At 49.1% G+C, this 14,202-nt stretch overlaps 1 protein-coding gene across 7 annotated transcripts in view; it reads right to left on the minus strand.

Annotated features, from left to right (window-relative positions):
• The window catches only part of LOC110307790 (core histone macro-H2A.1), a 62,842-nt gene that overhangs the window by 22,785 nt on the left and 25,855 nt on the right, over positions 1 to 14,202 (minus strand). For 3 of the 7 annotated variants that reach the window (XM_021180009.2, XM_021180007.2, XM_029468282.1), the window contains exons 3-5: positions 8,524 to 8,630; positions 7,935 to 8,132; positions 470 to 577 (exon numbers count right to left, since the gene is read on the minus strand). In XM_021180009.2, coding sequence (XP_021035668.1) covers positions 470 to 577; positions 7,935 to 8,132; positions 8,524 to 8,630 — 413 coding nt within the window. Of the gene's footprint in view, positions 1 to 469; positions 581 to 7,934; positions 8,133 to 8,523; positions 8,631 to 9,530; positions 9,711 to 14,202 lie in introns of those variants that run through there. The other 4 variants (XM_021180008.2, XM_021180005.2, XM_021180006.2 and 1 more) reach the window with 2 other exon arrangements.

The raw sequence follows: 14,202 nt of genomic DNA on the forward strand, positions 1-14,202 counted from the left end.
ATATTTATTGCCCGTGGTTAAAACAAACAACTGGCTCGAGGAGTCGCCTGGTGGTTCAGTGACGAAGCCCCTGGTACACCTGTTAGTTGGTCTAAGAACAACCCGGCTCCCTGGATCGGATCAGTGCCCACCAGGACCAGCTGGATCCTTCTCCCTGCACAGCCCACACTACCTGATGAGCAGCCCACTCCTTAGAAGCACCTCCTTCCCTAGGCTGAGCTCCAGGGTCCTGGCTCCCAGTGGGAGCTTCGTGTCTGCGTGCACTCCCATTCCTGGAACCTGGCAGCATCCCCGGACCCTGCCTGCTGATCCTGTCCATTCATCCCTCCCTGGGGCCACTTCCAAAGCTGCCCTGGGGTTGTTCTGTCCACCCACTGAGCTGAGTGACACCCAGGAATCTCAGCCTCTGCCCTCCCCTCCCCTCCTCCCCACCCCCGGGGCCCTGGAGCAGACTGAGCCGTCCACCTACCTTCTGGCCGAGGAAGAGGCTCTTGGTGGAGAGGACAGTGAAGCCATCTGTAGGCGTGCCCTCCGTCGTACTGTCTGCGCTGGCTGCCTTGCTCACTTCTCCCTGCTTCTTCTTGTACAAACCGAAGAGTTAGAACACGGACATCAGGCAGGGGCCACACAACTCCTCCTTAACAGAGAGAGCCCCAGGTCTCACCCATTACCAATTCAGAGGCCACAGGAAATAAAGCCACTGCATGCTCCATAGTGGGGACCAGAGGAGACAAAGCCACCGCATGTCCCACAGTGGGGACTGCTACTTAGCCCAGAGTTTAAGGGAAAAAAGTTAAATTGTATTTTTATTACTTATAATATTGAAAAATCTTAAAAACAAAACCTAAATTTTTAATAATTTAGAATAGAATCACTTTATAAATTCAGAGCAACATCTCGTCACTAGTAGTTTTTAGGTATTTCACCTTTGTAGATCTCTGCGTGAAACTCAAGTGTATTGTTATAGGCACACTCCTGCAATCCAGTGATCAGAGGGCTGAGGCAGGACTGCTACTGGTTTAAGCCAGCCTGAACTATATAGTGAGTTCTTAGCAACCTTGAGCTACAGTGCAGCAGGCTTCTGCCTTAACAAACAGAAGGAGAAAGCAGACTTGTGGCTGATGACAGTGGGGCGGAGGCCATGAGGAGGCTGCTGTTCCCACAACCACAGTGTCCTCCACTCTAGCACATTCCTCAGCATCCCTCAGACCAAAATACAAGCACCCTGACGTTCCGGAGGGACTTCCAAAGAGTTACAGAGCCCTTAGCTCAGCTTCTAATGTGCATCCTTGATCCTGGGTCCACTTCACTGCCTAAGTAACTGGTAAGAAGGATGCATGGCTCTGGGGAACATATGTTTTTGCATACATTTTTTAAGGGTGAAAACGAATAGAAATATACATTTGGCTGTGCGTGGATTTCCTACATTCAGATATTTGACAGGTTGAGGACAGTGGGAATGGTGGGACTTCAGATTAAACAATTCATCTTTTTCTTTTCCCTTCCCCCAGATTATCAGAATACATTGATCCCGAGAAAGGCCCAGTGGGAGAAAATTAAGGTGTATTGGAGGCACAGTACAGTGGCAAACACATGCCTTCATGGTGGGAAGAGGGGGTATTTCAGACGGGCCTGCTTTCCATAAGGACGGCCTCAGACAGTGAGTGCAAGGCAAGGCCCGCGTCCTATCCAGGTACCCGTTTAGTATCCCAATGCACAAGCACTGGTACATTAGCAGCCTTCCTTGCACTAGAAAAACATGTCACTTTGTTGACTGCTTTGGCAATGGCATAGCTGATGCCTTCTGTAAACTGAATAATCTAAGCCCACAGCTTCAAGTTTTTGAGATAAGACAAAAGTGCTTTCTGAGGGAGAGCACTGGGGAGGGAGGGGGCAGCAGAGGTGTTCAGAGCCTCTGATTTGCCGTCTTCATACTTTGTATTTATTGGACATGACAAGGAGAGAGCTAGGCACAATCAAGACCTGCATGGGAAGCACAGGCTTTTGTGATATACTTTCTGGGAACGAAGACTGACAAAGCCATTCACAAGTTTGCTGTTTTCAGTCCTGCACTCTCAACAAAACTGAAGTAGCCACTGAGTACTAGCTGGAGACCACTGAGAAGCAGTGACAGACAGCTCTTGGCTGATGGCAGTGTGCTAATGTCAGCTGCTACTCACTGGTGAGTGAGGCCTGTCAACCACAGGAAAGGAAACCTGGTGAGCCCTTGAGAGTGCCTTGCTTCTTTTTTGTAAATCTAAGCCCATTCTAAAAGATTTCTCAATACCAAAAGGACACTGCTACCCTGACCATCTGTCCTTGGAATAGAGAGGATATACTGTTTCTGCTACCGTCCCCAGAATAGAGAGGATAGAGAGGATACACTGTTGCTGCTGTAACAAACCTCTCTGTTCTCAGCAGTCACTCTAGGCAGCAAGACTTTCCAAATCCTCACAGGTTCTGCTGTGGGAGAGGACGCTGACCTTTGTCTCAACTCAGCAATTCATACACCTGGGATCCTTAGCCAATGAAGGAGAAAATCATTCATTCCACTACAAGATACTTTTCTCATAACATTTAGCTTTTTCTGTAATCATTACTAAATATTCTTGGTTTGAGTAAATGTATATTACCAAGTGTATTAAACTATCCACTCTTGCCACTGGGCGTGGTGGCACACGCCTTTAATCCCAGCACTTGGGAGGCAGAGGCAGGCGGATTTCTAAGTTCGAGGCCAGCCTGGTCTACAGAGTGAGTTCCAGGACAGCCAGGGCTACAGAGAGAAACCCTGTCTCAAAAAAAAAAAAAAAAACAAAAACAAACAAACAAAACTATCCACTCTTGGAAAATATACATCATTTAGTATAAAGTCACAAGAACTATTTCAAGTGAACTGAAATACAGTGCTCTGCTACAAAAGTCATGAAAACAATGGGCATAAAGATGAGGCACTGTATGAGGCCAGTGAAACAGCCCAGCAGGTAAAGACACAAGCCACATAAACCTGGTGGCCTGGACATAATCCACATAAAGGTGCAAGGAGAGAAATGAATCCAAGAGGTTATCTTCTGACATCCATACTTGAATGGTGGCACATACACATGCATACACTCGCGCACATACACACACACACACACACTTCAATAAAGTATTATGTTAGAATTAAGTTTCGTAGGGTCAATGAAAGGAGGGAAGTAAAACACATTAAGTTTTCCAATGTTAGTAAACTGCATTGTGTATTTCTACAGGATGCATAAAAATTGACATTTTATAAATAATATATAAAGCATACCAAAATATCCTTAAATTTCTTATGAAAAGCATCAGACTTTAAATGTCTATGCTGCAAAGCTTTTAGAGAAGTCTTTTGGAAGGTATTTAAGCAACAGCATTATTCCTTTGAGTACCGCGTTACTCCTAAGGGGAACAGCTGGGGTCCGCGGCCAACAGTGAGAAGCAGGTATCTCTCTCCCCAGGGGCTGCACAGATAGGGAGTTAGAGGTACAAGGCCTAGAGGACAGGTGTCAGACTTCATATGTCACAGCTTGTTTCTGTAAAGAGGCGTTCTAGTTCCCAATGCCCCACCAGTTCAGCAGTTACCGGTTTAACTAAGCCTTAAGCTATGAGGATGCTGGTGACTTTCAGCAGTGACTTGTGAAGACTGTGGCCTCACTTCCCCTACGGGGGAAGGCTTTGCAGTCCTCTACCATCAGAGCAGTAGGACTCTGGCCAGGAAGCGGCCAGTGATCATAGAATGCATGAGCAATAGTATTTGAACTTGCTAGCTCCACATTTAAATCCTGGCTCCTCCAGCTGTGTGACCAGGCAAAGTGAAACCTGCTTGCCTTCCCTTAGATACCTCACTGGGAAACGGACCTGAGGCTAGAACACTCCTGAACGAAGAAGAGAGACCAGTCAGGTGCTGCACAGAGAACAAACCTTCTTCTCTGCAGAGAACTTGAGCCCTTTCAAAGCAGCAGAACTTTGAATAAGCAGCCCCCACTGCCCTACACACAAGCAGCAACTGCTTTCTGATCACAACTGTGTTCAAGTGAAGCCTACAGCCTGTATTCGCATCCCTTCCTACTGTCTTGGAAGAAAGATGCCTTTTCTTTCATGGTGTGGTGACACAGGCAGCAGGCTTTTCTGATCTAAGCTCTGGAGAAAGATCTAAGCAATCACACCTAACTCAAATGACTGTAAGATCTTTAGGATCTTACATTGTATATAAACGCAAAAGTGTTGAGCATTGGCCACGTGCAGGGCTGTTTTGAAGAAGCCTAGAGGCTGTCAAAGCCAATCTGTGCACATTTAAGACTCTGTGGAATTCAGTGTCAAAAATGATGGAGGTAAACCCAACAACCAAGCTCACCTATGCCTCAGCTCCTAGCCATCACTAAAAGGCCAGCAGACTGTCGGGTGTGGCAATTCCTCATTAAGAAATGCCTTTCTTGGACATCTCTTTATACTGCGGCTCTCAACCTTCCTAATGCGAAGACTTTTTTTTTAATACAGTTCCTCATGTTGTGACCTCCCCAGCCATAAAATTATTTTTTTGCTATTTCATAACTGTAATTTTGCTAGTTGTGATCATGAAGTAAATATGTGATACGTGTAAAAGCAACTTTTACTCACCTGATCTAATTGTCATCTGAGGCTCATTGCTTCTGTCTGCTTAACTGAGGCCTAGTCCTGGAAGCTTCTGGCCTCCATACAATCTAATCCAGGCCTAGATTATCTTCAGCGTCTGAGACCTGCTGCTGAATAAGCTTACCCTTCCTAGCTCTTTCTGAGCTCTGGCTGGATGGTCAACTCAGCTGTTCTGACTCAAGCTCCTCTCTCAGGCTGATTCAAACTGGATGTGTCTCCTGAGTTGCTCTGCTTGGCTTCAAACTAACTCTAGCAATCTATTCTGATCTTCTGGCTCCTTCTCATTCTCTGCCCCATTCTGTCTTATCCTGTGTCTAGCTTGTTCTCTCGTCAATCTGTCTCAGTACAACTGTCCCAGTTAGACTACCTTCTTTCTCTCCCTCTGCACTGTGCCTCAAGTAGCTTCCCTTTCCTCTCTCTTCTCGTGAGAGTTGGGCAGATCCTATCCTGTCAAATCTTTCTCTGATCCATGACTTTGTGTGCCATTCAATTAGACATCACTTTCAAAGATGGCACTTCCTTCTACAAACTAACTTTCCCTTCATTGTTTGGGATTAAAGCTGTGTCCTAAGGCTGAGCCACACCATAACCAGAAACAGGTTTTTTCAGGAAACAACACAATCGGGGTTCGTGGTGTGATCAAATATCCTGCAACAGATAGGCAGGGTATCGGATATGTGACTGTGACCCACGGGTTGAAAGCCAAGGCACTTGCCACAATCAGCCTGGTCTTCTGACAGGTAGTGAGCAATGAGGACACCCTCCTCACCTGGGGGTCCTCACATAGGAAAAGGGCGGGTTTGGGATGGCAGCACAGAGACATAGTCCGGGTAACCGCGGCTCTCTCAGGACACAGGCTGTTGCTAGTGTTGCCTGAGTTCTGGCTTAAACTCTCCCAGGTTCCTCCTGCTTAGCTTCACCCCAGAGACGGGGAAGCTGAGCACCACAGGGAACCTACCAAGAACACACAAGCAGCAGAATTAGAATACAGCCAGGTCACAGACTAGGCCTTCCACTTTTAACACTACACGTCCAAAACAGTGCTTGCGTGACTTGTGTTTTACACATCTAGAATAGGAAGGGTTTCCGTAAGTACATGTTTTTATATACATAGACTTTCTGGAAAGTAGGTTATTAATTCATTATAGTTTGTGATAGGGGCGGGATTTTTCCTGCATACTTTTTTTGCCTGCCAAACTTACACGCATTACATATACAAAAATACATTATGCAATATGCCCAGAGTCACTGGCTTGTAGAGTTGGAACAGGCGCTGTCATTTTATGGACTAGGGCAGGCCAAGGCAGAGAAGGGGGCAGGCTTGCCTGAGGCCACCCAAGTAGGAAGAGCCTAGGGCACAGCCAGAGCGCTGGCCTGGAGTGCTTGTGTGCTGGGGGGGGGGGGCACTTTCTGTGCCCTCCGCCTGCTCCCTGCAGCTGACTTGGCTGTCACACTGGACATTTTCAAAACCGTCAAATTATATAGAATTGAGGGAGGAAATTATGATTTGGACTTCCAGTGTTGACACTTGAAAAATACCAACTCCCTTTCAGCACAAGTGTTTTAGCACGTCCCTGAGGTGGGGCGCTCTGCGCATGCCCCTGGAAAGGTGATTTTTTTTTTTTTCAGAACATTCCATGAAACATGGAAATGCCGGGGCCTCCACTGTTTCTGGGAGCTGACACCACAATTTACATTAAACAAATGTTTTGAAAATTAGCTGTTCACGGTTCCAATTTCAGCTTCCCCCAGGGTTTAATGTTAGCCAAATACTGGTACAGTAAGCAGACAATGTGTTTTATTGTGTGGAAGAAAAACAGACCACCATCACAGGCTCCCTGCTTTTGTAATCAAGAGAAAAGCTGAATGTTTGAGTGATTACTGACATATGGTTATTAGAAACACAGCTACTAGGGGCTGGAGAGACACAGAAATACACCACATAAACACACACACAACACACACACATCACAATACACCTCTCTGTCTCTCCCCTGTCTCTGTCTCTTTCTCTCTCTCCCTCCCCATCCCCCATACTCACACATACACTCTCCCACTCCATAAGGAGTTTGGTAAGCTGCAAAGGTCAGGAAGTCACTGGGCAGAAAAGAACAAGAGAAGACTAAGGTCAGGGGGAACGAGGCTCAGCCAAGTCTGCTCCAGCACATACATCTAAGGTGTTCAGATGGCATGACTTGAGTGTAGGAAAGAGGGCAAGGCTAAGATGCAGCCAGGGTAAGGGTCAAGCTGGAAACGTGGTTCTACCCTGCTGGTGCCAGCACCCAATGCCAGGACCTCCCTGTGGGCAGCCATTTTTAAGGGAGAAGAGACTTGGCTTCTCTGTGTTTCTCCTGGCATTCCAAAGCAGGTACCCTGGGGCTTGTCCTGTTTCCTCGGCCCTACCCTTCCTCCAAACTGCAAATACAGGGAGAGGGAAGTCTCTTCCCTGCCTGTCCCTGCTGCCACCTCCTCCTGGACTCCTGAGCAAGGTAGAAGGCTTTCTAGTATCTAGAAATACTGGCCTCTCTTCAAGGTCAGGCTTCTCTCTCCATGAGTGGGGGACAATTCTGGGCCTTGGAAAGAGGGTATTGGGGGGTGTTGTTTGCATTCACGAGTATGTGTGAGGAGACACAGTGCCTTCTCTTTCTTCTCTTTAGATAACACAGGCCCCAAAACAAGGCCAACAGATGGGGGTGTGTCTGCCCTTCCCCATCAAAGCAACTCTAGGCTATGCTTGGGAGGCTCCCACAGAGGACCAGCATCTAGGACAATGTTTTTGGGTGAAGCTCGGCCTGGGAGCAACTGTCTGAAGAGTGCACTGCTTTTCTTTCCGGACTGAAGCAAGTGTTCTGAAAGACAGCTGTCTGGAGCGCTCCTACTGGAGCACCCAAGGAGGACATGTAGCCATGGCAACACAATGAGATTGTCGAGTTGAGCATCCAGGCATGTGCACAGATGGCCCCTCTGAGGACGGTATTATTAGTGATCCCTGGCACAGGGAAACCTTTCCACAGGCCCAGGCATCTACTCGGGAGACCGGGTACAGGAGGGGTGCAGCTGGGCTACCGGCCACCTCCTGCTGCTCCCTGGAAGCCACTACCCATCCCCATGCCCAGTCTTCCAGCTGAACCCAGGTTCCACGAGCCACTCTCGAGTAGCCAGTGTGTTGGGACTCCCACGTATTCCTCAGTCAGTTCCCCCACCAGGGATCAGCTCTGAGAAGGGAGGGGGGTCCCCTGTGACCTTATTTACCCCATCCCACACATCCCTGCCAGATCCCATACCTTAGACTTCCGGGCCCCTTTCTTGCCTCCTGTCTTCTTAGCCACTGGCTTCTTCTGGGATGGAGACTTGGCCTTTTTGGCTGGCGGAGGCGTGATGATGGCTTCCAATTTTCCCTTGGATCCTCGCTTCTTCGCTAGCAACTCAGGATGGATATTCGGCAACACGCCCCCACTGGCTATGGTGACACCCTTTAGCAGCTTATGGGGAAAACCAAAGTCGCAGGTGGTGAGCCAGACTGCCTGCTCCAGGAGAGCCCTGCCTGACGCCGGAGCTCAGCCCTGCTCACACGCATCTGCTCCAAGCTGCGACAGCACTTGACTCCAAGGCAACTACAAAGAGGCTGGCAGGACTCAGACCTACCTACCACATGGGACTCGAGTCCTTGGGCCCTAACTTGGTCTGAATTTATGCTATCACACCTAGGAGAGCAGAGCACCCACCTCATCTCCCTACCCTACTTTCAGTGAAGCTCCAAAAGGCAGGGAGATAGATGCTTAGGGTCTTGCCAGTCACCACAGCCCCTCCTGGGTGGTCTGAGTATATGCTAGCATGTCTGGGGACAGGCTAGACACACACACCCCTGAGTACCTGGTTTAGCTCTTCATCATTGGCCACAGCTAACAGGATGTGCCGGGGTGTGACCCGTCCCTTCTTGTTGTCTCTTGCTGCATTGCCAGCCAGCTCCAGGATCTCAGCTGTAGGGCAGATAAAAGCATGCGGTCATTTCAGGGCACAAGAGAACTCACATGGCCCCGAATCCCCAGGCAGATGTGTTCTGCAAGCCGTACTTCTGAGGCAGCCACTCAGATGTAACAGGAAGGCTGGGTGGGACTTGAAGGTCCCACCTTCTGTTCTGAAACAGAGGTTAGGAGGAATGGGGACCAGCAGAGGGCACTGGGTAAACAAGTAGTGAGACTAAGGTCTAAATCCAGCTCTGGCTCCCATTTCCCAGACAGAGCCGCCTGTGAGGGGTGCTTGGATGTGGACATGGCCAACTGCATGCACCTGCAATGTGGCCTGAAGGACACCATGCCTGCACATCTGGTGATGTGTCACCCGTCTGTAGAACTCAAGGGGAGGGGACTTGATATAGCCGGTGTTTGAGAAATCTTTGATGCTTGAATCAAAGAAGAACACCTGCACGTTGGGATATGAAACCAGGAAGCTGTGGCCAGGCTCACACAGGCAATGTCATAGCAACACAAAACAAAAGGGTGGGGATAGTGCAGGCTCTAAAAAGCTAGAGACAGGACCAACTACAATGTGTGACTTTAACGGAATCCTCCAAAGTCCTTCTGGAGACATGTGAAGAGGCCTGAACACGGGAGTTGCAACATGAGAATTCTTGCCTAAGTTGTATAGTAGCACAGCCACTCCTAAGAAATTAGTGCTGTGCCTGGAGACTGTTCTTCTAGAGGCCCTGAGTTCAATTCCCTGCACCCACACGGTGGCTCAGACCCACATGTAACTCCAGTTCCAGGGGTTCTGACATCGGCTTCTGGCCTCTGGTTGCACTGTATGCACATAAACGCACATGCAGGCAAACACTCATGCACATAAAATCAAAATAAAAGAGGAGATTCATGCTGAAGTACCTAGGAATGGGGCACAGTGAGTACAGCAAACGTGGTAGTTCCTGTTAAACCTGCACGTGATCAGAGCCCCTCTGCCAAAGAAACCCTGCCTTCTGTAACATGGACAGACCTGAACTTTAGAGACCTCAGGTGACTTGTCTAAATGAAAGAAGCCAGGCATAGAAAGGTAAATAAACGCTCTGTGAGCTTACTCTGATACCAGATCTAAAGAAGTCTGACTTCGAGGCCACGAACAGAGCGTGATCACCAGAGGCTGGCGAGGGGGGTGGGGAGAGGGGAAATGACAGTTGGGAGGTATGAGGAGGAGGTTAGAATCTAGGGAAAATCTTAGTGATGTGCCCAGAGAGGAGACTAGAGTTGATAGTACTATGTATTTCCTAATCACTAACATATATTTTAAATGTTCTCCAAACCTAAACACAGGAATATGAAGGACAGATACGTTAATCAAATTAATCTCCTTATTCCCCCATGTGCGCATGTACCAAAGCAGCACACTGTCCCTTGTAGTAAGTGTATAGACCATTTCTAGACTAAGAATAATACAATAGAGGCTGGAGAGATGTCTCAGTGGTTAAGAGAACTGGCTTCTCTTCCAAAGGACCCAGGTTCAGTTCCCAGCACCCACATGGCAGTTCACAACCATCTGTAACTCCAGTTGTAGGCAGTCTGACACCGCCATATGGACAAACACGCAAGCAAACCACCAATGCATATAAAAAATAAAAAGGAATTATTGAAGAAAAAATAACACAATATTATTTTTCAGCTTTCTGTATGTCCAAAGTCTCTTCAAAACAATCATCACAAGAGGGACTAAAACAAGACGGCGAGACGGAGTCCAACCTGCACCTGATGCTCAAACCGTCTATTTTCCTGCCTGGGGAGTGGCCTCATGAGAGAAAGGAAAGCCCTAACGTGTCATCAGCGTCATCAATGCACCGAGGAGTCCCCGCTGGCAAGGGATCCCTCCCGACTCCCTTAGCAACCAGCCCACCTCATCCCTGATCCTCACTGTCTTCATGGCATGCTGTTCCTCAATGCCCGCTGCCCTCGCCACCACCCTGCCTATAATGTCCTCCTGTACCACTTTCCAGGCCAACTCAGTGTAGCAGTCTGACCTGCTACACTAAAGATCCTCTAATACTCCAGTCATGCTGTATTTTCTAGATTGTTCTGACATGGCCAGCGCTTGGACGCCTCCTGGAATAAGTGGGTATAAACTGGTAGGTGTGGTGTTAAACATTATCCGGGGCTTTCTACTTCACCTTTGATCATTTAGTTCCCAGATAAGAGACATAAAACCTTTATATCTATAAGAAGCCTTTAAAGCAGTAGAGCTGGGCAGATATTGGCCCTCTATGCTATTCTGTCTACTTCCCTGTTAATAACCCCAAGAATTAACCTGCCATGTTCCGCCTGGGCTGCTCCTACTCTATCTGGTCAACCCTCATGCCATGCTCTCATGATCGACCTACCCCATGGCATCTTCCTCTCTCTTCTCCTCAAGGTCTCTCCTCAAAACCAGTCTGGTAATTGAAGCCCCACCTACCTCTCTTCTGCCCAGCTACAGGCTATAGGCATCTTTATTCAACCAACAGTTTTAAATTAAGGTGCAAAGTTACACAGCATAGCTTGGTGTGCATGAGGATCTCCTTGTCAGTGGCAACCAGACCTCGGGGGCCTGTATTTAGCAACTCATAGTAACAGACCTAACCCTCAGCAGGTAATAGCATGAAAACCAAGCCTGAAACTTAATGGTACTGATAACTGTCTACTGTGCTTGCTTTGAGACAGAGTCTCACTTTGGCCTGACTTACTACGTAGCCAGGTTAGCCTCAAACCTGTGATTCTCCTGCTTCAGTCTCCTGAGAGCTACAGTGGTGCATGTACCAGCACACTTGAGATGATATGTATATGTTTATTATTAACAACTAAGCCCCATGCAAAACCTGCTGCTACACATACATAAAGACTCGAGTCCCTGGCTGCTCTTGAACACTTTTATAATAGCAGTGGGACAGGGCAAGGGGGACTCAGTCGCACTGGGAACAGCAGGTTGCCTTCCCTAAATCCAGGACATCCTTTTGCTCAGTCCTCACACAGAGATGAACAGCCCCGTGTTTGAGAAGGGACACAGAGGCATTGAGGTTCCTGTCTTACCAGCAGGAACGAAGTTCAACACAAGGCTGCACAGGCCAGAGCTTTAGAGAGTACCATACCTGGGCTTCACATCCACCAGAGCCACGGGTGTGAGGCAAAGAGAATGGCCAGTATGTGAGGTACTAGCTGGAGGAAAAGCTCGCTCTTCCCACCTTAGCTGTTTCCCCACAACCTCAGGACAATGTATTGAGGGGTTTGCTCTCCTGAACGTTCCCTAGAACTGCTCATGGACCCCTCTGCCAGATGAAGAAGGCAGACGTCTATGGTGCCTCAGGATACAGAAATGCCTGCTTGTGGTCCAGCAGACCCTCGGACTTCTGTGCTTGAGGTGGAGGTAGCACACCTGCAAGGCTGCTGTCCTGCCACAGTTCAAAAGTTAGCAAAGTAGGCGCCTGAGGTGCTAAAAGAGCAGACTCTGGCAGTTAAGTGCAGGGAGAAGAGCCCATCAGAGCAGGCCAGGGCTGGAACTTAACACTTTGGGTGGCATGAGAGAGGCCTCTTGCATTGTGGAGCTGGGTAGCTCATTTTTTAAAAGCTTTCTTCCCCTCTTCAGCCTTCATCCTCCTTTCTGAGGCTACGGGGAAGGAGGAGCTGTCGGTATCCAGGGCCAGAGCATACAGACAGTGGCTGGTAGGTCTGAGTCTGTGGACCCTCATGTGCTAAGAATAACCTACCTGGTCCTTGTTAACAACAGGGTACATACAGGTACCCAAGTGGTGGGCTGTCATACCAAATCCTTAAGCCTAACCCTTGATGAACTAATGATGTGGGGCCATTTCTGGAGAAGTGTGTTTTCCCTCCCTGCAGGAGTGCAAGCAGAAAGCCGGGGGGGGGGGGGGGGGGGGGAGGGATGTGGGGGTGGTGGAGGAGGGGAGATGTAGGCAAAAGCCTGAGTGGTGTGGGCACGGACTCGGGTGGGAGGGCAAGAAGAAAACAAATGCCAGACAGAGGCCAAAGACCCAGAGGACACCTTCCAGGTCTCACGAGCCAACACCCAGGGTTCTAGATTTTGGCTCCAGTTTCAACGGCCTTAGTTTCCCCCTGGGAAGTTTCAAGGACTCCTTGTAGAATGCCTGAAGCCCCGTGGGAGTGGCAGTGGGGTGGGTGTGTAGGCCGAGGAATGGGCACTCGTGGGAAGGAGCAGGGGAAGGGGGCCGCTCCCTCACCTTCCCCGTCCGCAACAAGGAGCTCAGGTCCAAGGCTTCCTTTCTGCACAAGCTGAGATGGATGCGCAGGCCTGGGCTCCTACCCTTAAAGAGGGGCCCCGGACTCTGCAGGAAGCAGGAGTGTATCCATTACAACAGTAAGGAGGAGCATGGAGAGGTTCCAGCTCACTGAGCAAGTACTGTACCTTGTTTACACTCGTGTTTTTCCAGATGGACAGTAACCATAGTAACCCTATCATCAGGGGACATAAAGACCGAAGCACCTCAAAGGCACACCTTTTACAGAAGACATGCTCCACACCCCAATCTGCCTCGGCACCGCAGTGCCTGGGCATTTTACAAGTTGAGAAAGATGAAGGACACACGCTGACTGCTGAGAGAGCAGGGGCCACAACACACGTCCCCCAATGCTGAGCAGCAGTAATACCCTCTGCCCTTTCATCAGAGGCCCAGTTTTAGAAGCAGCAATAAAGTAAAAGCCTTTCTGGCCAGGAGAGAGCTGCCTGCTGCAGGGAAGGAGGGGTATAAACTGCCAGCCACTCAGGGAGACAGAGCAGTTCCCGTTTGCTCTTTGGGGCACACTGGGAGAAGATGGCTGCTTGGACTCTGCAGCAGGGCATACACCACTTGGGGGGTCCTGAAGTCTGCTTCTCAGAATGTGACCTTGGTGAGTTATGTGGATAGCAAAACCATGGAGACTGAGCTACAGCCCATAGCCCTAGGGTAGGCCACTGCACCCATAGCCCTAGGGTAGGCCACCACACCCCATGCTAACTAATGGCCCCAAGGCCTGGTTACCCACAAGGATGAGAGGATCTGCATGAATGCAAATGATGCTATATAACCTTGGCCCCCAAGTTATCCCTGATTGGTGAATGAAGATGCCTACAGACTATAGGCGGGGTTTGGGTTCCTGGCCTTGGGGTCTGGGGTGAGACCATGAGGGAAGGGAGAAGGTGGAGAGAGGAGAAGACACTGTGGTGTGGGTGAGTCATGAAAACATGGCCATGAAGGCTGGCCAACTGGAGTAAGAGCAGCCCAGATGGAACATGGTAAGTTATTGATAGGGAAGTAGACATAATAGCACAGAGAGTAGTCATCTGCCCAGCTCTAGCGCTTGATTAAGGCTTATTATAAATATAAAAGCTGTGTGTCTTTTATCTGGGAACTGAATCAAAGGCAGGGTAGAACCCCCACCCCCACCCCACCCCCCACACACACACTAATACTAACATTTTTTCTACAACAGGTTGCTGCACTCCATACCTGAGGTAGGCCCAAGCCCCACCACGAAGGGGGCACCTGCTAAGCTAGACCAGAGCCAACTTCTGCCTCTGCCCCTA

This window comes from Mus caroli, chromosome 13, assembly GCF_900094665.2.
Source record: "Mus caroli chromosome 13, CAROLI_EIJ_v1.1, whole genome shotgun sequence".
NCBI lineage: Eukaryota > Metazoa > Chordata > Mammalia > Rodentia > Muridae > Mus > Mus caroli.